The sequence below is a fragment of the Phoenix dactylifera genome, chromosome 12 (assembly GCF_051530095.1).
Source record: "Phoenix dactylifera cultivar Ajwa chromosome 12, Ajwa_hap1_PhDact_Kaust_v1.1, whole genome shotgun sequence".
Taxonomy (NCBI): Eukaryota; Viridiplantae; Streptophyta; class Magnoliopsida; order Arecales; family Arecaceae; genus Phoenix; species Phoenix dactylifera.
Window position 1 is genome coordinate 26,183,208 of NC_143201.1, and position 25,534 is coordinate 26,208,741.

At 38.6% G+C, this 25,534-nt stretch overlaps 1 protein-coding gene across 15 annotated transcripts; it reads left to right on the plus strand.

Annotated features, from left to right (window-relative positions):
* The first annotated feature begins 11,800 nt into the window (after positions 1-11,800).
* LOC103706913 (uncharacterized) lies at positions 11,801-22,638 on the plus strand. 15 transcript variants are annotated; one of them, XM_088709389.2, is made up of 10 exons: positions 11,823-12,163; positions 15,918-16,085; positions 16,331-16,560; positions 16,687-16,851; positions 16,936-17,041; positions 17,347-17,529; positions 20,303-20,468; positions 21,324-21,643; positions 21,955-22,044; positions 22,249-22,638. In XM_088709389.2, exons 3-10 carry the CDS (start codon positions 16,525-16,527, stop codon positions 22,323-22,325), a joined length of 1,143 nt encoding a protein of 380 aa, XP_088565515.1. In that variant the 5' UTR covers positions 11,823-12,163; positions 15,918-16,085; positions 16,331-16,524; the 3' UTR covers positions 22,326-22,638. The 15 variants fall into 15 exon arrangements, with proteins under 15 accessions (XP_088565517.1, XP_089782548.1, XP_088565520.1 ...); XM_088709391.1 differs by lacking the exon at positions 16,331-16,560 and having other exon boundaries at positions 11,801-16,085; positions 16,980-17,041; XM_088709394.1 differs by having other exon boundaries at positions 11,806-16,560; positions 16,980-17,041.
* Positions 22,639-25,534: the final 2,896 nt, after the last annotated feature.

The following is a 25,534-nucleotide window of genomic DNA, read 5'->3' on the forward strand; positions in this document are numbered from 1 at the left end:
AAACACACGTCCGCGCGGGTCCTCACATATGTTGAATATTCTAATTTAACTTACGAGCAATTACGAGGAGTGGCTGCAATATGCTTGATTGCTTCCGTTTACAATACCTGTGGCACTCACTTGAACATTTGAAAGATAGGATGCTTACGGACGTGATGTACAAAACATGAGCTGGCCCAGAAGTTAAAAAAATAATAAGAGAACAAATTAGAACTAAGAGAACAAAACATGAGCTGGTCCTTTCTTTAATTCCATGATTCATGCTAAGAAAATATGAGAGCACAAATTCTATGGTTAATGTTGCAGTGACAAATCCTTCAGTTACAATCCACCAATGGATTAGTTGATCCGTAAGAATGATATAGCCTTTAGGGTAAATAGAGAGATAAATAAAACATTGTTTCAGATGAGAGGAAAGTTATCATAACTTAAACTGCAATGAAGCCATAATAGAGTTATTGTTTGGGGCCAATTCGTCATAAAAATTGTTAGCTATCCATCTCCATTTAATAAAGTAGTAGGTTTACAAAACATCATCCCTCCAACAACCTCAATTGCTAATGGAAGCCCATCACATTTTCCCACAATTTCCATCCCAACTTCATTCAGCTTGAAATCTAGACCGCTTTCACGAATCCCAGCAAAAGCAATCCCTGAGAACAAAAAAGAGTAATCCTCTTCATCTGCAAGGAATTTGGGTCGATGGAGTCGCTCGCTTGCTAGCGACTCCCATCTATTTAGCAATCAATTCACACCTTATTGTTATTATGACTCCACTACCATTTTCTTTGGTAGCTCACCATTCAAGCGTGTAAATAACCAGTAAAACATCCAAAACTAGTAAATAACCCTTGCCCAATAAATAGTGTGAATCTTCTTCAATAGCTTGCCTTCATTATCTCCAATAATCACATCTTCCAATTTTTTCGGCATATTTCTCATGATCTTTTGCTTTGTGAAAGTTTGTGAAATAGATATCCACATCCTCTTCTCGAATTAGTCTTCTACCATGCTATCACAAAATACATTCTGCGCAATGGTACTTTTCCCCATGCCACCCATACCAACTATTCCAATAGCCTTCAGACAATCACCCACTTCAAAAAAAAACAGTTTTTGAAGCATATGATTCCTTAAAGATTAGTCGGTTGATGGGAACTATATCTTCTGTATGGAGGCCGGGGGTGACGATGGGGGCCAAGGGCCATGGCAGCGGCAGCCAAGGGGTCAGCGGGGCAGGTTGTGTAGGGAGGAGAGTTGGAGGTTAGGGTTGAAGAAGGAGATGGGGTTAGGGGTGGGTTTTGTTAATGGGAGTGAGAGTAATGACAGATCCCTATCATATAAAACTTTCACATCGGCTGATAAGTAGGCACTTTTGACAAACTATGTGCACTTTACCTGACAAGAAGGCACCACTATTGAGTTTTGATCCCAATTGAAAGGAGGATTGGTCACATTACAACAATGTGAAAAATACAGGATTGGCATCGCAACAATTAGATATGTAGAGAGCTATTTGCAAATTCATACAAAATATAGTGGGTTTTTTTAGCCTTTTATTTAAATGACTATTTGTAAAAATTCTTGTCTCAATTTTGAACTAGCTCCGGCATGTCAGGTTTAGGGACTAATTCAAACTTAAAATATATGCTTTAGCATATAAATTCTCTCTAAAAAGGTTTGTACAACTTGAACTAGCCTCTCACATGCCAGACTAATTCAAACTTCAAATAGGCACCATAACATGTAACTCATAACTATTGAATGCAAGCCCTCGGTTACCTGCAAACCTACCATAAGCGCTTGTTTTCAGTCTGGCTGAATGCAGGGACTAGTGTGTAAACCTACCATAAGCACTTTAATATTTTAACCCCCTATACTATGTAGATATTAGATGCAAGTTATTTAGGGAAGCAGATCTCTCCTTTTTAACAAGTGCACCACATAGTTTAGTTTTGCCTACTCCATTAAAGAGAGACAAACGAAATGCAGTGAAGAAAATGGAAATATGGCCATTCATGCTTTCTCTGGAGTGCACCATATGTACCTAACATTATTGTTTGATTTTCAAACCTGCATACTTTGCACGAACTAGGCAAGATTGACAGATTAGCAGGCACTGTAGAATATTGTGTTGTATGATGAGAAACATGGTATAATCTGCTTTAGTTATTAAGAGCTCGAAGGTGAAATCCTTCTTTTTTTTTGGATGGTGCAATTAGTGCTGCCAAAGGAAAGAAAACATACGAAAAGCTTTCTTGAGCAAATGTATGGCTTCATATAATGCTAGGGACTTCATCTGTCATGCCATCGACTCGGAGATGGAACTGAGCTGCGTATTGTCTGTTAAGAGCTTACACAAATTTCTTTGGAATAGGGGTGCTCCGTGTCCCATTGCAAAGTGTTTGTGGAAAGGAGTGGAGCCACTGAAGGTCAAAATGTTCGCCTGGTTACAGGTGATCAATGGCGAGGTAGTGTGAGAATCTTTGCAAGCGGGGATGGCCGGGGCTTTCCAGAAACGATTAGCCATCTATTTTACATTGTTCATTTGTGAGATCCTCGTGGAAGTCTATTAGCTAGTGTCAGCGGGAGTTCGTAAAGAAAAGAAAAGGAACTCCAGGTTAGTTGCTCACAAGGAATGACCAGCTCTTAAGATTTTATCCAATCCACGTACTCTTTTTATCAAGGCTTAGAAGGAGGAACTAGCTGCAGTGGGCACTGCAGAGAAGCAGCAGGAATAGCCTTCATGAACTAGGTGGTGTTTCAATTGCAAACTCTTCGATTGGTTTTTTGATTGTCTGCGCCTTTGTAGGGATCTTTGAAATATTGGGTGGTTTTTTTGTATGCTCCAATGCTTGGACTTGACATGAGTTGGGGTTCTGATCAGTGGTGTGGAGCTACCTGGAATTAAGCCAGGTCGGCAACCATGCAATCCTTACAGAGATTGATTCGAAGGCTTAGCTGAGGGACCTTCCATCAGTTCTCTCTTGCATTGCACCCTCAGCCCTATTTCCATTTCATTTTAATGAAATGAGTGGTGGATTTCCACTGTTTTGCTAGCGATCCTGGAGGCAGGCTTCTTGAACCTGATGCATCGAGCGGCTTGAGTAATGTCTGAAATTTGTGTCTGATCCTGGCTGCAATCTTGTGCACTTCTATGTATTTCACATTCTTATCACGTTGAGTTTCTTCTCCCACAACTACGAATGATCATCAAAGCATGTAATTATGGAAGCAACTGTGGTCCTAATTCAACTGTTTTGATGGTTGTTCCTCATCGGCCTCATAATTACACCCGGCATTACAATCAGACGGTCGTGATCTTGTTCTCTCATATTGGATACATCAAATAAATATGTTGCGGCATGCAAGATGTTCCATGTGTCGAACATGCGGTCCATATTCGATCGGTAGGGGTTAGCATTTTTCTTAGGGAATAGCGAGAAGTATAGCATTTTTTCTATCGAGTTTCTCATTATTTCCTGCTGAACGATTGTTATTACTTAGCTTTCTGCATAGTGTTATTATTGTCATGGCTTTTGGTAATCCAAATCTTGACATCCGATAACCACATGAATACTTGCACTGAGAGCAACAACTCTGCGAGTAAGGTTGCAAAAGGTTGAAGAACACGGCAACAGCTGGATATAAACTATGAAGTTTAACTATCATCTCTATGTTTAGAAGCCTCTTAATTTCATTTCACAACCCGGTGTGCTTACAGCGCATGCTTGGTTTCATCACCGACGGTCAGATGAAATCAAAACTTAATGGTTTAGTCTTGAACTAAGGCATGCCTCAGGTCATAATCTTCTATCTTTTTTATGTACAGCTAAGAATTGAGACATGCTAAAATACCACATTTTTGGATTACATCACTTTTCCACTCATAATATATTATACTAGTTTGAATCGGACATACCGTATCATATTGGTTCGATATCGATATCTAGTATGGATGACATATTGATATTTGGTATGTCAAAAAAAATATGTATCATAATTATATCGATACTGGCACAAGGTGAATCTTGCTTTTCCCTCAATTAGGATGGAACATCATTTTACTTGGTGATCCAATAGCTTGCATTCATATATAGGCGTCCATTTGAGCCGCTTTGTATGTGTCAGTAAACAAACTCTTTATGTCTATCTATTTAATGCCGTCCACCTCTGGAGCGTGGACCAGACCCGAGGTGGTCTTCTTATCCTCCCTTTTTTTTTTTTGGGTTGCTGCCCCTATATTTCTTTTTATCCACGCGCCATTATCGCAATTCTACAGTATCGCACGCAAGCGCCGGTTGCTGAGAAGCCTTGCAGTAGAAGAGTATATTGTCAGCAAATTATAGCTGGACATCACTCAATTTGTGGTATGTCTTGATGGGCTTGAGGTGCTTAGCATATATGATATATCTTGGTGAAACTCAAAATAGTTATTTTCTAGTAACCCAAAAAATTATAACTCTTAATGTACCAGCCCATTGAGTAGCTTCTCAAGGCCTAGGAAACACAACAGTAAGAAGATCAATGGGAAAGTAGTCTGGCCTAAACGACCATGCTCATACCATTAGCCATGACGTAGAGCAAGTCAGGAACAGCTTAATACATTTGGAGGCCTAAAAAGTATTTAAAAGCCCCAACATAAATACATTTGAGGGCCTCAATATATTTGGATGCTTATCTTGGAACTCATCATAATAAATGCATTTAAGAGTCGAAGCCTTATACAACTGTATCAGTCCCCTAAAGATTGAGCCGTCCCTGATCAGGAGCGGCTTAATGCATTTGGAAGCCTAAGACGAATTTAAAGGCCCAACATAAATACATTTAGGGGCCTCAATGCATAAATATAGAAAGAGATAATAAATTTCTTTACATAAAAGATACGTCCCAACATTAATGTATTTAAAGACCTTAATGCATTTATAACTATAAAGATTTGTAGTATTTGAGGCCCCAAATGCATTGGGATTTTTTCTTGAACACTTATCTTGGAACTCATTATAATAAATACATTTGGGGGCCGGAACTTTAGGCGACCGCCTTAGTCGTCTAAGAATTGAGCTGGCTCTGGAGCGAGTACGTACTGCTTCATATCCATTCGTATCCATGAAATAGTACAATATATACAAAGCATCAACTTCTATTAAAAAAAAGGAAAAAATTATTATATTAGCTAATATGAATTAATATATCTGTAGATATCGGCTAAATCTCCCTTTCTCTCTTCTAATCTGAAGTCTAGCGGAAAATAAGGTGAGGATAGGATTGAAGTTACGTCATCAGCATTCAACATTAATACGGCATACTTATTTTTATCATTTTTATTATTTTATATAAAATACTGAAACCAAAAATAATAAAATTATTTATTTAGATATAGATTTGTCAGTTTAAAAGAAATCATTCACAAAGTTACCTGGAAAGCCACGTTCCTGGTGGTCCCGATGCACATTTATTTCTTAATTAGGTAAGGAGTGAGACTGGGCGGAACAACTTCCCTTGCTTTCCTCTGCTCGAGTAATAATTGTCGGATAAAGTTCCTCGAGTCACGTGAGCTGGCATGGGGCTCGTGAGACGGCTTCCTTAGCCGGCTCCGGTTAGGCCTCTAATCGGAACACAAGTCAACGCATTCAAGTTTTTCTATAAATAGTAAAAAAGACTGATCCTGACCGGTTTAACCCGATTCTATCTTTTTCTATTCTATTTTTCTTTTTAGACAATTTATTAGGTATTTGCAATCTCGGGTAAACAGCTGATACCGAGATGAATTTTAGATTACGATTTATACTAAGATGGAAGTAAAAAAATCTCCAAAGCATCAAGCAGTGCCATAAATATAAAAAATTGAGGAGTCGGACACGACGAGGGCAACAGTCTCGAAGAAAAAGAAAAAATTTTTGTTTTAGATACGCTTGGCAATGGCATCAATAGCGAGCAAAAGTGAGAAGGGTGTCGATTTATAATAAAATAAAACTATAAAAGTTTTTGAGATTTTGTTAGAGACGAATATAGATACAACGCAAAAACATGCTAATAAGAGGAGCTAAATATAAGGGTTGCCACTAAAATTTGAATTATAGAGCTGAGGTCGATAAATGACTGAGATGAAGAGTTGAGATCGGTACCAATACACCGAGCTTGAATATTAAACTAGAGACTTGGTGGAAGCCGTTGATGGCGAATAAATTTGAGCTCAAGTAGAATGATATTTAGTTGATATGAAAATAGAAAAAAAAATAATTAAAATTTGTCCAACAAAGAATATAGGCAACTCGATTTTAAAAAATAGAGAGTTCGAAAGAAAAAAACCAAAAGAATATATATTGAGGTCCTCCGACCATTCTTTCGTATAAAGTGACATTGGAATGCACAAAGTTCCGAGTAATGAATCCCATATTGTGTAGATTGTGGCAATTATGCCAATCATGTAATGATGGACGGGCTAGTGTAATTGTTGCTGAGATTGCCGTCATATTTTCAGTAGATATTAACGGTCTATGGTGCGAAATATACGACTCCTCAGGTAATTTTCACTTAGGATATTACCAAGAATAGGATGACTTTGAAGTCTGATCAAGTATTCGCGGTATCAGTAAGTTTATATTTTTCTACCATAAAACCATTGTATATATCCTCGTTCTATTTACGACAAAATCCGCATCAGCTGTCCCTCTCCAACGTATTCCCTTTACCAGTTCACCATCCTCTTCCTCGCGGCACGACGCACAGCCGCGTGGGCCCCTCTCTCTAACGGCTTTCCCATCGTCACTAATGCGTGCTTCCGTTTGGCGGGGACCGAAGGGAAGGTGGAGTCCTGACAGCCCAAAAACGCCCACCTGTAGTGAGCTCTTTGGGACTCATCTCGCTTCCAAGGTCTGGGGGCTTCTCCATGATGCTCTTCTCTCTCTTTATTTGTTTTAATTTGTGGATGGTAAACAGTACACTAACTTTTTCAGTCAACATGGGCTCGTTTGGTTCGCAAAAAAGAAAGGAGGAAAGTATGGTCAACGAGAAAGTAATAAGATGCCTCTTGTTTGATTGGAGTTTTTAAAGAAGGAAAATGGAAAAATTATATTTCTATAAAAATATGATTCCCACATTTCATGGAAAAGTCTTTCCCATGAGAAAGATGAGAAAGTTACTTTTCCATGAGGCGGAAATCATTTCATTTTTATTTTTTTTCCAAAAATACCCTTCAGCATTAAAAAAACATTAAATACCTAATTTTTATTAAGGATATAATATAAATTATACATAACTATTACAAGAAAGTGGATGGTCAACTAAACATAAACACTTTTGAAATCTGTCACTTTTCCATAGTCAACCAAATATGCCAAAAGTACTTTTCTAGGCATCTTCTTTCTAGAAATCTATTTCTCAGGAATTATATTTCTAGAAAGAAAAATACTTCTCGTGAACCAAACGAGCCCTAGATATTTGTATGGAATTTAAAGCAGAAACAGGGTTGGGCATCAATATCAGATAGAGAAAGTGGCCGGCAACCGCACATATTGGTTGGGTGGGGAGGTGAGTCTTTTCTACTCTTCCACCCCAAATGTATCCTTTTCGGGTCGATCGAACACACCATGTTTTTTTGCGCAATAGGGTACACAGAAGTTCTGCTTGCATGGATCCTGAAGAACTCATTTGGCTTTTACCAAAAAAAAAAAAAACTCATTTGGTTCGTAATATATATATATATATAGTAAATAAAAAATAATAAAAAATATTTTTTATTTGGTTGGAATTTTTAAAAAATATTTTTTATAGAAATAAAATTTTTATATTTTAAAAAAATAAAAATTCATATGGGTATATAGTAAAGTCCAATTTCTACGTCTAAAAATTGGAGCAATTTTTTTTCAAAAATGGCCTTAAGCTTTTAAATAGAATAGAGTTAGATCTTTTTCTATATTAAGGATATAACATGTATTCTACATAATTTTTTCAAGAAAATAGATGCTTAATCAAAAATACGACCTTCTTGAACGTGTCACTTTTTGATAATCAATTAAACATGCAAAAACTATTTTTTCAGATATCAAATTTCAACTTTTTAGAAAAAATATTTCAGTAAGAAAATTTTTTTTCACGAACCAAACATATCCTAAAAATGTGAAAAGCTAGGAACTCGAACTGAGATGGAGCTAATCCATACATTTATTCATGTGAACTTTCTAATTATGAGTGGCATGATAGTGCAGGACTAAGACGGCATATGACAAGGTCTGTATAGGAGAAAATTGCGTCGAAAGAAGATTGACTAATTGATTGAGTTATTGCTCCCATGTATTTGGTTCATGACTGTAATAAAAATTAGAATGAGATTTTAATACTAAAAGTGAGCCAAGATTGAGAATGGAAATGAGACTCCTCTCAAGTTCCAACCAAACTGCTGTAATGGAAATTATTTATTCCCATCTCTTTTCTAGAGTCCAGCTCCCCGCAATCAAACGTGCACTAAAACGGATTTTCTTCGGGCTCAGTACCATCCCTCTCACTAATCTTTCACTGAAATGAGTTGAGTGGTGTATGGTTGGACTAGGTGGATTTTTGCGGGAGAGAATCTGAAATCAAAAGAAGAAAAAAAAGCTTTTAACACCACATAACACAAGGAGAACCAAAAATACAAACTGAACGTGGACTGGTGAAGAGAGTTTGATACAATGAGCGCCAGATACAAAACGTTAATTGTTGAAACGGAGCATGAAATATGGAACAGCACTTTGTATGCTCAACGTAATAAGATTTTTTGCCCCTTTTTCTAGAGAGGGAAAAGTTTGGGCCAGGCCTGGGTGCTTAGAGTGCATTCATTAATTTTTTCTGAAGAATATAAAGATGATTTAAATAATTTAAATTATCACATAATCTAGATGCAAACCATGTGCCATGTGGTGCCGGACATGATCTTGTTAACTTCTTCATAGAAAGGTTGGTTTATCCAAAGCAAAAGTTTGTTCTTAGAAAAAAAAAAGAAAAAAGAACAAATGTTTGCTAATACATACATACATACATACATACAAACACACACACACATATATATTTACAGCGGAATATCATATATTTTCTTAAGTACTTGTTTTAGAGATTTTGAACAAGAGAGATGGTGGATGTTAAACAACTCAAAATTGTTCTCTTTACACCTATATATATATATATATATATATATATATATATATATATATATATATATATATCTGTGTGTGTGTGTGTGTGTGTGTGTGTGTGTGTGTGTGTGTGTGTAACCAGTTCTGATGGATGATTTAATGAAATCATTTATGGAATCTTTGCATCAAAAGAGGGGGAAAAGGGAAAAATGATTGACTTCAATAACCTTTTAGGGCTAAGGGACCGACAAGCTCCTGCCTCATTATCCTTCACATCATGAGCATGCAACCTGTGCTTGCAGTATAGTTGAATGAGGTGATTTAGGGGATATATATGCTGAGAACAGAAAATTATTGTGTGAGGACCATGCGGGCGTATGTTTAGTCCCACATCGGTTATTCGTCGAGAATATATTAGGTACTTATATATGACTAAGGAACATAAAAAAATATCTTCCGAGACTAATCTTTTTGGATGAGATCCTGGAGTGTGACATATTGTTTATTAAAAACGAAATGAATTGTAAAGATCATTCATCGCAAACTAGCATTAGATTATATTTCATATTAGTTCGTGTGTTTATACATTCATCTTTTACATATAATAAATCATCAAAAGAGAGAAAAAAATATACACCACAAAATCACTAATTGGCATACAATGCTGGCTTCCAAGGCCTTATCTGTGATGTGTAAGGTCCGCCACTCTAACAAGGAGTTTGATTGGACGAAACCGTCCATGTTTATCCTAATAACATCTGGTGCGCGCCTCTTCTTTTTCATTTAAACATTTCCTTTTCATAAACACATCTTTTGTGTCACTAAGAAATGAACAAAAGTACACAGACAAGAGCATAGACTCTATCTATTAAATTAAGTTACTTAGAAAACAATAATTGGGAGCACAACAGCCATTTGTAGTCCTTTACGTGTGCATTAATTGCATGTTCCCTCATCGTCCACCATGATTACTAGTACAGCATGGAATCATTATCGCATGACTGCCAAGTCCAATCATGCATAATAATGTGAAAAGATCCATCTCCTGTGCTGTTTAATTCGACTAGCTTTTTTGTAGGCGGAATTATGCACAAAATTTCTCGTTGGGAGGGCCCACAAATTATTTTACCTAATGAGTCCAGATCCAAACAAAGACGAAAACGTAGCCTCCCCTTTGTGGCCATGCTCTGAAACTTAAATTTCTGATGACCCATGCTCTATCTTGTCTGGATATACTGTCATACTTTGATCATTCCTCGTCAGGACCAATGCGTAGGTCTCATAATTCCTGGGACTTGCATCCACTAGCAGTTTACTACAAACTCGTAGTCCAAATGCTTAAGCATTCAGGTAGACTGTATAGACTTCGTTCACTCATCGGATATTGGCCCTATTCACTCTCCAAAGAGGAGGATATCCATGGCCTTAGTCCTGCTCAACTCTATTAGAATTTACTCAGACCCTGGTATTTTCGGTGAAGGGCTCACATGACAGATAGGGGTAGGGCACAAGATCCATTAAAAGCTAAGGAGAAAGGCTTGCCTGACCTACGCAGAGGTAGTTAAGCATTGTATATGATATAATCCATAAGTTCAGGAAAACTTACAGGGAATGTGACAAAAGACTCGACCCAAACCCAGAACCCACTATAATTTAGTTTTGATTTGTTTGGGATCATCAAACCATTTGAGTTATTCTGACTTGGAACAAATAGCATTGGATGCGTGCACATTTTTTAGTATGTGCTTCGCTTATTCCATAGTCACACCCTTTTGCTTAATTCCCTTTGGCCATCAAAACGAACCACTATGCTTAATAACTAGAGATTTTGGGTTTAAGTCTTGGATGGTGCATCCTAAATACGTGGTAGATCTCCCCCATGTTTCTCTCAAATAAGGTATTTTTTTGATTAATTTAAATTTATTATTCTTTACTATCATATATTGACATATATTTGCTAGAATCAATTATTTTTTGAATTAAATCTTGGTTTATCCACTTTGGACACCGCATCAAAATTTGGATCCAATATATTGGTTAATATTTTGAAATATGTTGGTTCTTTCTAGAATTTTTCCATACTCGTCAAAATAAATCAAGATGTTAATTCATCTTAGCATCGGCCATTGATCAAAATTGCCAATATTGAGATCTTAATGCAATAAATCAGTTGATATTTTGACAACTGGATTCATTCTAAAAAGTTTTCAATTCTTGCCAAAATAAAAAAAGATCTAAATTCATCTTGGCATTGATCAAGAATCAAAATTGTCTATTTTTTGACATTTTAAAACTTTGAACCCTAGAGTACATAACTTTTAAGTAACTTTGGTTCCAAAGAACTAAGAGTATACAGCAATATTAATTGATTTTATCAAACGCCAGATCAAGTTTGGCATGTATATGGGGTGATCCCCACCATTTAGCTCACAAAATTCAAACTGATCCAACTTCAAGATTAAAAAAAGAAAGAGAAAATCAATCCAATCTAGCGATAAATGAATTAAGAGTATAATTAGATCTACCGGGTACCCAGGTGGTCGTCCGGCCCGAGCCAGCGCGTCGAACCGTTGACGCCGAAACCGACCACTCCTCCCCCTCGCCTTTGGTCCACCACCCACAACCCGTGACTTCCAAAAATCTAGCCACCTTCTCCTGTTCCTGAGCCGAGCGGAGCGGAGCCGAGCCGCCCCGCTCCGCGCCGTATTCCAGTTTCTACGACTGCTTCTATACCACTCCCGGTATCTCCTCGTCGTTCGCAAAACCAAAGTACGCCTCCTCTTTAGGGAAAAAAACAAAATCTAACCTCTTACCTTGGTGTAAGAAAAGAAAACTATGGCGTATATATAAATCCCTGCGGCGGAAAGGCATTTTTCCCACACTTTTTCCTCCTCCCAACTTTTCCCACCATCTCTCTCGTCCGTCTCTTTCCGGTCATCCTCCGCAGCTGGAGAGAGCGAGAAAGAGAGAGGACTCTGGGCGGTGTTTGGCCTAAAGAAACCCTGGAAATCTTGCCTCTTCTTTTCCGCGTTCTTTCTCTCGACTCCATGGTATGCTTAGATACGAGAAAATCTTCAGGAATCGTTTTTTTTTTTTGCTTTTTTCTGTTGTAGTCTCCAAATCTTTGGTTTTCTGGGTTCTTTTGGGTGTATGAATCACTACGTTTAGTGGAAGAATGATCGGGAGCAAGAATGCCATTGAGTTGCGCAGTATGAAGTGTGGGATGGCTTACTGTTTTAAACCGACATTTTTGTCCTGTTTTTTCCCTATTCTTTCCCTTTTGTATTTGATTTTCTTCTTTTTTTTGTTGTTTTTGTTTTTTCCGCTAGATGAGATGCCCCTGTATAAAGAAGTTGAGATTAGTCGACTTTTTTCTTCTTCTTTTGGATGATTTCAAGTTCTTTTCTTCTTCTTGGTTCAGAGAAGGTTAGATAGTTGGGTTGGATTCAGAACCTGATGATTTGGGTCTCACAATAAACGAGAGAATACGTCCGATGGAAGTTTGTAGAAGTGGGACGCGTAATTGAGCTAAAAATGGCTTTTATTTTGATTTTTATTTGCTCCAATTTCCCGACTTTTAATGGTCTTTTGTGGTTTTGAACATCTATTGTGTCTACTAAAGAAAACAATATAGTTCTAGTTTACAACTGGGATTTGATTTTTTTTTTCTTTCACTGGAGCTAAGTAGCTTGTTAGAGATGTAGATGGGAGCTTGCTGAAGTGCTTCAACCAGTAACACTGTTATCATGATTAATAATTGATTACCACTATTTCATCCCTGTTTATGCAGTAGTAATCTTCTTCAAAGGAGTACGTTAGTCTGTGTAGATCTTTAAATGCTTTCGGCCCCACTAATTATTCACCACACAGTGTCGAGTGGCGTACTTCATTTAATAGGATGCCTTGTCCATCTATCCAAGTGTTACATCCTTTAGCTTGTAGATCTGTAAATTCATAAAGATGAAGATTTCTCCATCATAAACCTCAGTATGTCTCTCAGAGTATGTATCATATTACTAGAAAAACTCAACTCTCTTTTCATCTGGCAGGGGTTCTGCAGAGAGGCATCTTATCAATTCACAAATAAAGAGAATGAGGAAGAGAAAATTTGAAATCTGTACATAGAACTAGGATTTCTCAATAATCTAACTGGGGTGTGAACAGGGTTCTTTTTTCTTGGATTAGTGAAACATTGAGCTGCACATAATCCCTTTATTTTGCTTATATATCACCATGTCAGTAGTCAAGTGTGGATAGTGATGTTCTAAATTAGATCATTCGATTTACCTTCCCAACATCATGTTTTATGAATGAGATGTGCTATGGTAGATGTTTCTGCTTTCTTTATGTGATTGTTTATCATTATCTCCTGTTCATAGAACTGCCCATTTGTTCTGCTCTCCTTGATTTTTATCGTATTAATTATGCTGGCAGTTATGCTAGTGAATGAGATAAATGGAAATCAATCTCAGCCCATGTAGCTTGCTGCAATTATAGAGCATGCGGGCATTGGAAATTAATGATTGGGGAAGCGGCCATAAGGAGGATTATGAATGTTGAACTAATTCGTTGATTGCATTAGTGGTCTTAGTAATGTTCTTAGCTTCATGAATATCTAGAAGTAAACCCTCTCTATATGTTGAACCTTAATAACTGTGAATGTTTTTGTCCTTCTTTGCCATCAAGCATATTTTTGTTGATACCATTTTCTATCACGAGCCATGACCTGGTATAGACTGTTTGAACTTCTATAATGTGTCATTCATGTTGATTGGCAACACATCTAGAGTATTTTTTTTTCCTATTGAGTCCACAAAATCAAATTCTTTGCACGGTCATACACAAGATTTGTTATATGTAGGTACATGCATATTTTCAGCTATATAAGTAATGAGAATAAGTTGAGTGGAACTGTGCTTTCTGCAAAATAATAATATTCAAGGAACAAAATACATAAATATATGGAAAATCTGTTGTTGGTTATTGCACAAATCTCAATGATGAAAGACTGACCCAGCTGGAAAAGAGCAGGTCAATTGGAAATGGATCAAAGGGTTCGGTAATTTAGATAGTCTTTAGATGTTCTGCCTAATAAAGAAACATCTCACTATTGAGTTATCAATTACATTACTATTTTGGCCTCTTATCCAAAGACCGTTAGTTATCAATTACATTACTATTGGCATTCTTGATTTATATTGAGATACTCTAAATATATTCTATGTGATGATTTTAATTTTCTCATATTTATTTTGCATACGTGAGAGGACAACCCAGGACCTCACCAAAAAGGCTAGTCGGAAGGCGTTATTTAGACTTCTTAATGTATAAGTATCCAAGATCTACCTGGCCATAGCTAATTTTGCGACTAAATACATGCTACATGGGTCCTTACATACTTCTTTGTTTAAGCCTTGGCGTCTTTGCTAGGCTAAGAATCCAAATCTATTTAAATCCATTCACAAGTACTATAAATCCAATCACAAACATTATGATTAACATGTGGTCGATCCATATGGGCCTGTATTGCAGTGTCCCCTATTCAGAACTTTACCCAAAAAGGCTAACCGAAAGGTGTTATTTGGGTTTCTTAGTTCTGTATAAGTAACCAAGATCTATCCAATGCATAGCCGATGTGCAACTACACACATGCCCATATGGATCCTTGCAGTTCTGTTGAATGATAAATTTTGATTTTAACAAATTTTGGTTCGAATTTCACCGATCTGTCAGCCTACTTAATTTTCATACAGCTACTGCTTTCTTTTCCCTTACTGTCTTTCTCAGGAGAAAGACACAATCAATTTGGAGCATTTAATAATCTGAAATATGTCCTGCTGTATCGCAGATAGCTTAGTATATCTATATTGGTGTATTCGATGATCTCAACTAAACTAATGTGATGAAATAAAATGAAGGCCTCACAGGTGAGGTGGTTGTGAGATCTACTGCTTGTGTGAATGTTTCTTGCACTTATATAGTTCAGCAATTCTCACTTCTGTTGTGCATCCATATTTGCTAAGAAACCATATTTCAATGCATAGAATAATTGGACAGTATAATTGTAAATTGTCTGTAATTTAAAATCTAAATGTGTAAGAATTCCAATTCCTTCCTATTACTCTCTTTACATTGCCACAGGTCCAATTGCAAAATGCTCCTTTTTTTTTCTGAATCACCTTGATAAACAACTCCCATGCATGCATTCATGTTTTAGCCCTCAAGATTTCATAAAAAAAGCACATAATAGTATGCCACGGAGCCACAAATGCATCATGACAAGATCAAACATGTTAGAATATGATACTGGAACTGCATCTAATCATATGTTCCCTCCCCTGCAGTTTTCTAATATTAAGAAAGATCAGCTTATAGTGGAGTCTTCAGTCTCAATACCTGCCTTTGCATCAGAACTTGTAATATGTCTATCCAGGACTAAGTCTGTGCAAGAAGTTGTTGCCATCATGTTGTTTACTAACAGAAATTCAAGAACTTTAACTTAATATTTGGAAGAAGCTCCATGACTTCTATGAGGCTTTATTCTTTACTCTTGTGAATCCCATTGGAACAAGAAAAGAATATATCCATGTAATGTACAACTACATATTATCCATTGATACTAATTGAAGAGCAACAATTATAACTTTGCAGTGTTTTTGAGAGGCTGTTGGTTAAGATGTTAATATGGATAGTTGTGTCTTTCTCATTTTTGATCTTCAAAGCTAAAGTCTAGGTTCTAACATTCATTTGTTTGATCGACATTGCAATTGGAGTCCTTAATGATGTGAGATGCTTTTGCATCAGGAATACGTCCATTCCTCAGATATACCTTAAAAATATCATGGGGAAGCTTCACAGTTAAAAAGAGGAAACATGAACGGTCAAAGAAAACACAAAGGGGGCTCTTACGGTCTATGTTACTTTATGCTATTCTGTATTGGGCCAGCATAGTCTGATATGCATGGAACTGGGGTATGTATCGCTGTACCATGCTAATGTCGAGCCAGAGTGCTATTTACTGGCATTTTAAACCGTGTGTGGAACATCTGTGATCCCATATTCATATAACATATGGATTGTTGAGAAGGCAAGTACCGTATATATTGTATAGCACATGCACATATGGACAAGCTGATATGTTGAAAAAATAATAAGGCACACATACAACTTGTTCACCACAATTTTGTAAAATAATGATTCAAGTTACCACTTTATAGGTTCCTAGAGACACCTATATCTCCTTTTGGTGTGATTTTGCTGGTATGACTGCTTCACCAACTCTCAGAAGAAGTGGAATCATGAGTAGCCTGATCAGTGCTATCTCAACAGAAAGTGATTGAAGCGACTGGCAGTTTTTATTCTTTCTAACATACATCTTATACAATGAGAACAAGTCTGATTTTGTGCTTCAATGAATTCGCTTCACATATGCAAACAGTACTTTATGGTCTGTGCTACATTTTACCTCTAATTGATAACTATTCTTGATTTGTTATGGCTTTGTTGTTTCATCTTTCTACTTTTACTTTCTGCATTTTTTGTCCTCTTAATACATGAAAGGCAATCTCTGCAGGATCCTCAAAGCATGGCAGAAGTACAGCCAGCATCACAAGTTTCATATGAATTCCAAGGTAACCAGCAAAACCCTCCAACTATGGAGGCTTCTGGAGTGGACTCAGGTTCAGCATCCATTGCAAGCAGTGATAACAGAAAAGTTTCTTGTGAAGATATTGAACTTGTGAGATGGCCCATTATAAGTTTCACTTTTCCGTTCTCTCATTATTTTACATGCTTGCCTTGTTACTCTATCTCTTTATTGCAGGTTCAGAATTTGATAGAGCGTTGTTTGCAATTGTATATGAACAGAGAGGAAGTGGTTAGGACCCTTTCCGATCGTGCTAGAATAGAACCTGGTTTTACAACACTAGGTATGCCTTTTATCATAGGAAATTTTATTCTTGTGATGTTACCCAAGATTGAACAACTATATGCTATCTAAAGTTCTCAATTTTCAAGCATTTGAAAGTGCATGCATCTGTGTGTATATAATATAATGTGTTTATGATTAATTGCCATCCTCTGCTTGTTGGACATGCATGTCAGATGGGTGTCTGAAGACTGCCAAAACAGTTAAGGGATTTTTTATTTTATTTTATTTGTGGGTGTTTGGATGCGTTCAACATGGCAGTACAATATGCATCTTGTTTTGGTCTGATATCCCATTTCTTTTCAGTATGGAAGAAACTGGAAGAAGAAAACTCTGAGTTTTTCAGAGCTTATTATATAAGGCTTAAACTGAAAAAACAGATCATCTTGTTCAATTATTTATTGGAGCACCAGTACCATCTGATGAAGTACCCTGTGTCACCTAAGGTTCCACTGGTTCCAGTACAAAATGGGATTCACCCTATGCAGGGTAATTTCTCTTAATATTTTTGAGCATGATAGTATCTAGTAATTACAAAGATTGCTATGAAATTTGCAAGCTAGCAAGTGAATTGAATATCTTTCATTTTTTGTAATTTTCTTGTTCACAAAATATTGAACTTTATAAGATATTGTTTTATTACAAATTATGTAATCATGATCAGTATGGCATATTTTGCCTGTTTATTTGCATCAACTTTATGATTTTACATTCTCATAATAATATCAAGAGCCCAATCATATGCCAGTGTCAACTTTTTTTATTCTTTTTTGGATTTTTGCTTATATACTGTAACAACCAAAGACCTCATCTAAATAGGCTAGCTAGAAAGTTTTATTTGGATTTCCTTGGCCCAGTACAAATACCCAAAATCTCCACGGTGTATGACTGATGTGGGATTATACACACACTAGCACGAGTCGTCACGTATTTTTCTTATTTAAATCCAAGCATCCTCACTAGGTTGAGTCTAAATCCAATTAAATTCAATTGCAAACACCATAATCACCATGGTCAGTCTTGAAAGGACCTATGCTGCAGTGTTCCCTAGTCACACATAGGGAATAGGCTAGGTTCATTTCGATGCCATTTTAACAACTCAAAACCTTATCCAAAAAGGCTAGCCAAAATGTGTTATTTTTTGGATCCATTGGCCCTTTATAAGTATCCAAGATCTCTCCAGCATACAATTGATATAGGACCAAACACGCGCCTATATCGTCCTTACACTCATTTAAGTGGCTAAGGGTCCAAATTCAGTCAATTTCAATCACAAACATCATGATTAGCCCGTAGTCAGCCTTACAAGGACCTATGTTGCAATGTCCTCTAGTCACACTTGGACTATGGCCTAGGTTTGCTCGAATGCCATTTTCAACGATCAAGGATCTCACCCTAAAAGGCTACTCAGAAGGTGGTATTGTAGTTCCTTAACCGTAAATAAGTATCCAAGATCTCCACAATGGACAATTGATGTGGGATTAAATGCATGCCCACACATGTCCTCACATATCCCACCTCCTTCTGCCGTTTAAACCTTGGCATCCTTGCCAAGCTAATGGTCCAAGTCCAATCACAAACATCATGATTGACACCATATGATCAGCCTCAAAGGTTCCATGCTATAGTGTTCCCTAGTCATACACGGGCTATCTGACTTATATTGGACTAAGGAATCAAATAATACATTGTGGCTAGTCTTTTTGGATTAGGTTCTAGATCATTACATACACAATTGCATATTTACCCTTTGAAAATCACCTCATATATGCCTGCTCGCACCCATGTTCATATTCATATTACTATAGCAACTTGATTGCATATATTCCACAACAAATGCATTCTTATTAGGGGTGTGCACGGTTCGGTTCGGGTCGGTTTGGGGACAATCTACAAACTGAACCAACTTGAATCGGTTTCCTAAAACCAAAACCGAACCGACCACATGAAAAAACCAGTTCAAATTGTTCCGAAAAAATTGGTTTGGTTTATCGGGTTGTTATGGATGAAACAAAAAAAAAATGAACTAGAGTATTACATATCTTTTTCAAACTTCAATTACAAACAAGACCAAAGCTCACATAACCCATCTCTATCAAAGGAGGCTCGGAGAATTTGAAGCAAAACTGTACCAGAAATGAATTGATTGTACTTCTAATAGAGAATTACTCCACTAAATAGGCAAACAAGGTTCTTTATAAAGTAATAACACAATCTACCAGCATATTCGGTCAAAAATAGCAAAGAAAATCACTTTCCAACTAATAGGTGCAGCTAACATCTTTCTGTAAACATGGTTTGTAAATCGTAAATATGAGTGAGAGTGACTCACAGAGCAGGCGAGGAGGGGTCTCAATGGAGCAGGCAAGAAGAGTCAAGGCCTTGACGGGCACGAAGAGCGACCTCATGCGGTGGACGAGCGGAACCGAAACGGGTGGAGCTGCAGTGGAGGAGAGGGGAGGCATGATACATGAATAGTGACCTCATGTGGCAGGTGGGTGGAGCTGGAATAGGTCATAGGTGGAGCCGAAGTGGGAGGAGAGGGGTTCGAGGGGGAGCACGAGCCAGAGCCGGAGAGGGAGGAGAGGGGAGGCACGAGTAGGAGTCGGAGTGGGAGGAGAGGGGAGGCACGAACATGATGGTGAATTTGGGGATGCGGGCCTTGGGGCGGCTAGGGCACAATGTAGGGAAAAGTGAAGTGAATTGGGATCCTGATTAATGAACCAGCCTATCATTTATCTCTCTCCATCTCTCTCTCTCTCTCTCTGTGTGTGTATGGGTCGGTTCGGTTTAAATTGGATTTTTTAAAACTTAAGCGAAAATCGAATTGGTTTTTTTTTGGTTTCCAATTTTAAACCGAAACCAAACCGAATTTGGAAAACTCGACCCAAATGGAACCAAAATTAGCAGTTCAGATCAGTTTTGCAGTTTGACCGGTTTGGTTGCACACCCTAATTTTAATTTCTATTACCGTAGCAACTTGGTTAGTTTCCTATCAGCTTGGAGAAGATCGCAATATGCCATTTTCGTCAGTGTGTTATAACTTCATGAAAATGTTTGCCTATGAGATAAAAAGTCAATAATGTTATTTCAAAAGTATTAAAGCTATCCAGCTTATCGTTTCCCGTTTTCCTGAAAAACACAAGAATATTTCTTGGCTATGCATCTACCTAGGCTATTTTCAGCAGTCATCATAATATAAAAACATGTTAGCCTATCACTGTTACCATTCTTATTCAATGCCAACCTGTTTGCAGTGCAGTTAACAATTTACCTATGGGGTACCCAGTTCTTTGGCAACCTCCAATGCCAACTATTGGCCAGCCTCATGTTGATCCTATGGGTTGTGGACTGTCCAGCTGTCATGTAGTTAATGGAGTTCCAGCTTCAGGCAGTTTTCATCCAATTCATATGAATTCCGGCAAAGGGTAAGTGCATTGTCTCATTTTCTTGTGACAATATAGAATTATGTTTTACAGCCTGGACTTATTTATATAATGATACAATAAAGTTTGTAAACCTCTTCAGAATTGGGATTGGAGGGACGTTCTGAGGTTTGGCTAGTATTAAAAATCTCTCTAGGTCTTTTTACTAATATCTAGTACCATAATAAATCTTTACACATAAGTCTTCTACTATCCTTGATTTTTTTTTATTTAAATATTTATTTGTTATTTGAAGTGCAATCTCTTTTCTTTATATAGGAAAACAGAAGCAATCACAGTTTTCCTACCTCCAACTCGGTTGCAAGGGTTCATATCAAAACCCTTCCTAAACGAGCAAAAAGACATTAGCCATTACATCTTAAGCTTTTAAAAGGCTAGAAGATGGAGGTCCGCCCCTTGACTTATTTGTTTTCAAGTATGTAGCTTAGCTTGTAAACAAATTTATGGACATTTGTGGTATATGTCTGTCCTTACAATAAAAGCTCTACCGAAAAATTTGATATACTTGGCCTAGCTTCTGGTCAAGTCAGCTCATAATGTATGGGCTAGGTACGTTAGATCTAACATCCTGGCCCAGTCATCAGCTTGTCTGGTATAGTGGTATAGGCCTTTAAGTCTATATTCACATCTAGTATAGGAGATTAGGGTCTCATTTTCTTCCCTAAAACTTAGGTTCTTCTGATGGCGCCTATAATTTTAGAAGATGGTATTTCAATTTAAAATCATCTTTCTAATTTCATTTGTACTCAAGTTTAATCATAGTTGTCTTTTCATTTCAATATATCTTTTGCATAGGGTGACATTTCCAATAAATTTTTCTTTTGGATTTTGTTGAAGCATTGCGACGGACAGTGGTGCACCTGAAGCAGCTCCTGCTGTTCCATGTCGTGCTATGTTGTCGGTCTCAGAGACTGCAGCGGGTCCTGCATCAGTGGCATTGAGAAATCATTTTCCTTTCACTCCATCTGAGTTATCAGGAATGAGCATGGATGCATCTACACTCGATACCAATTTCACATCTGACGTAGCAAACACAGGAATGTTGCAGCTAGGACCAGATGGTGAGGTTGGATCCTCCAGGGACTCCCTCAGATCAGTAGGACAACTTTGGAATTTCAATCTTACAGATCTAACTGCAGATTTCACAAATCTGAGAGGTGAACTTGCTGCTTTCATATTAATATATACTGATTCACATTTAATTTTAAAAACCTTAGCAACAGGCCTTCACTACATGTATATCGCAGTAGCCTAAAATGTGAATTAGTGTGAGCATGCATTTGAGCTTGGGTGTTGGGAGCAACTCTATGTGTTCAGCTGAGATGAATTCAGATATCAAAAACAGTGGCTTGCATGCTTGGAGCCTAATGCCGACCTTATAAGAAATATGATTATCTTGCTAGCTGTTTTCTAAATCATGCTATTTTCCCCGCTTCTGTTAATATCTGAGTCCCATGATTCATTGTAGATCTTGGGGCTCTGGGAAGCTACACTGGCTCACCGTTCCTGCCATCAGACTCTGACATCCTGCTTGACTCTCCAGAACAAGAAGATATAGGTAAGCTCAACCTATCATTTCTTCTTGATTTCATCTTTTTCATGCAATTTGAGGATCTGTGTCTTGTGCCAATCTTCTAATTTCATGGGGTGTCGATGTGGTGTCTGAAACAAAGATCTTTGAGAGGCTATTTCTTGTTCTCAGAAAGTGGCACCTAACTCAAGGGAATACTGATGCTATCCATGCTTGATCTTTTCTTTTCAGTTGAGGAATACTTTGCCGATGCCATCACTGAGCCCTGCTCTCAGTCAGATGAAGAGAATCATACGGAACTGAATTGACCCTGCCATTTTGCCGACTTCACTTTCTAGGATAGACTGATTACAAGTAGATGGCTTGGCCATATCTATATATGAGACGTTAAAGTTGAACGATTTTCAGTGTGCCTTGGTGGGTCGTAGTATCATGTCTTGGTTTATGGCGGAAGGCAGTTGCTGGTCTTCCAATAATGTTATCAAATTTTGCAGTGGAGCTTCTGAACAACAGTAGAGAGAAGATCAAAGAATCAATTGCTTCACTATTGTTGGAACAATCAAATAACCACCTCTGAAATAATAGGTTAGTGGCATTAGGGCCTTGAGTAACAATTAATAATTGAGTTCTTGCCTGTGTCATGATCAATATGTACACATACACACACATGTGTGTGTGTGTATATATATATAATCTGTGTCTCTATATAGGCATGTTAATGAGTTGGCATTTTGGCAGAAGTCGTACAGTTCCGATCTGGCCCTGTCCTAGTTTGTTTGGAAATATTGGTCCATTATGATCCCGTTCTACCACTATGGTTGTTCACTGCTGCATCCTTTTAGTATCTTCACATGGTTGGAAAGCTTTAGAAGTGTCACAACCTAAGACCTTATCAAAAAAAAAAAAAAAAAAGAAGGTGCTAGATGAAAGATATTTTTTTGGATTCGTTAGGTCTGTATAAATATTCAAAATTTTTTCGATGAACAATCGATGTAAGACTAAACACATATTTATATAGATCCTCATAAAGAGCTATGGAATGTAAGCTATAGTTAAATATTCTTTCAGCTCATTGATCAAACAACTAATCCGGGTGATGACCAGCAACCAGCAGCGGCTGTTGCAACCGCATCCTATGTTTTTCATAAAATGGGAATGGCCGTATCAAATAACCATATTGGATAAAATCAGTAGCAGCACTGTAGCTGAATTCCTCTTGAAGAATGCAGCAAATACTGGAAGACCACCATCTATTTGAGCAAAACAGTGGAAGAAACTATCGGACATTTCATTAGAGATGAAATGAGTACTGTTGTGGGAGGGCCTGAATTTAGTCCCATGACGATCGTTCAGCGGAAAGGTCTGTGCCTTATAATGGGGAGGTTGAAAATCTTTCCTCATGAGGGCCCTTTTGTGGGACAAAACCGTGCGGGCATCCTCCGTCAGCGCTGGACGCGCGGGCCGGAAATGTCTCCCTCCGTGGCGCTGGACGCACGGGCCGGAGCGCCCAAAGCGGACAATACCTTGTGAGAGACGCAGTCTCTTTCTCTGCTCGGCTCAATTGGGACTATGCTGTCGCGTGGGCCCAAAAAACTCCGCAACAGATGGCGCGCCAGGTAGGGGTATGCTCCCCCACCCCCCTCTCAGGCCCGGGGGGCTGCTCGGATAAAACCGGCACAGGACCTTCCCGCTGGGGGGGCTGTGTTGTGGGAGGGTCCGAATTTAGTCCCATATCGACCGTTCAGTGAAAAGGTATGTGCCTTATAATGGGAAAGTTGAAAACCTTTTCTTACGAGGACCCTTTTGTGGGACAAAACCGTACGAGCATCCCCCGCCAGCGCTGGATGCGCAGGCCGGAAATATCTCCCTCCGTAGCGCTGGACGCGCGGGCCGGAGCGTCCAAAGCGGACAATACCTCATGAGGGGCACAGTCTCTTTTTCTGCTCGGTTCGTTTGGGGCTATGTTGTTGCATGGGCCAAAAAAAACTCTGCAACAAGTACAAATGGGGACAAGTTCTTCATAAAAGGGGGAACGGTCACGGTCATTCCAACAAGAACCACAACTCGTATCAACACTATGGTTGAATTCCCTTCTATTTTAGGAAAAAAAAAGAAGGAAAAGAAATACTAGAGCCCAGCAGCACAACTCTAATGCAAATTCCACAGCCGTGGGCCACCCGCTCAGGCTCAAGGCACAACTCTAATGCAAATTCCACAGCCGTGGGCCACCCGCTCAGGCTCAAGACAGGTTCGGGTTGTATCTTCCACGTGGTAAAATGATTCACCTCCTTTTGTAACACTAACCATTAGACGGCGCGATAGCCATAAGTTCTATAAAATATCGAGATGCTTTGAGATCTGTGTAAAATGTAATCCAACAGTTGACTGTGCCAAATAAGATGGATCATATATATATATATATATATATATATATATATATATATAGACACACACACACTGAAGGTTTGATCTACGGTGCTCTCACTGGACTGGCTGTACTGACTTACCTCACTAGCTAAACTAATGGAACCCGCCTTGGGCGAGTACTGGAAGCCGGAAAGCAAATTTCTCTCTTCCCTAAAACCATCTTCGGCAACACCGGAAGAAGGAGTATTTAAAGAAAGGGATTGGTTCTTAAAGGAAGCAGCCACAACGTCAATCATTAGAGGACACAATAGCCACTTTGAGATCTTAAAAAAAAATTGGGGTGCCTTTGAGATTTGTGTAAGGTGCAGTCCAACGGTTGGTGGCTGGATTTTTTTTTTTTTGCTGAAACGAAAGGGTGAAGACTGAGGGGGGGAGGACCTTCCCGCGTAACAACCCTATACTGGGCACCTCTCCCACCGGGACATGTCCGATATAGATAGAAAGCACCCCGTACCTCCTCGGAGGCAAAGGCATACTTATATTTCTCATATCCTCTCCATCTCGCGAGCGGCTCCACCTACGTGGCAATCTTCTCACAGGTAAGTACGTCATCCCGGCGCCACCTTGGTACCAACCGATCAGTAGCGCTTCTAAACCCTATGTCCAAGCATGGGACATTCGGTCTCCAAATTTAATCGACGCTTATGCGTTTTAAACCTGAAACTATTTGGTTGGAAGCAAACGCCCCGTTCCAACTGAGCTACCACCTTTTTTCGCGAAAGATACAACCCGGGAACGCTCGAGCCTCGCTTGTCCAAAATTTAAAATTCAAAAAGAACTTTGAAAAAGAAAAATCCAGCTAGCCGCACGCTGCACAGCTGCTCCTGCTCAGCCGCCGCCACCTCCCCTTGTTAATTTGCCCGTCTCCTCCAACCGCGCCGCCTCTGCTTCTCGCCACCGCCTTAACACCTCCTCCGTCGTGCCGTAAACCGCTCGCCTCCGCTCCTTCGAGCTCTGTTTCATCCTCGCGAGGGACCCGCCGCTCGCTCTAGCTTTCATCGTCGGGCTCCGCCTGCTCCATGGCTAGGCTATAGCCTGTAGCTCTCGGCACCAAGCTGCAATACACCCACCACCGGGGCTTCTCTACGCT

Coding starts and splice junctions, on each gene's coding strand:
- LOC103706913 (XM_089926421.1), top strand. CDS start 16,525: ATGAATTCGCTTCACATATGCAAACAGTACTTTATG. Junction 17,530..20,302: donor TGGGATTCACCCTATGCAGG/GTAATTTCTCTT, acceptor TTTGCAGTGCAG/TTAACAATTTACCTATGGGG. Junction 22,045..22,248: donor TCCAGAACAAGAAGATATAG/GTAAGCTCAACC, acceptor TTTTCTTTTCAG/TTGAGGAATACTTTGCCGAT.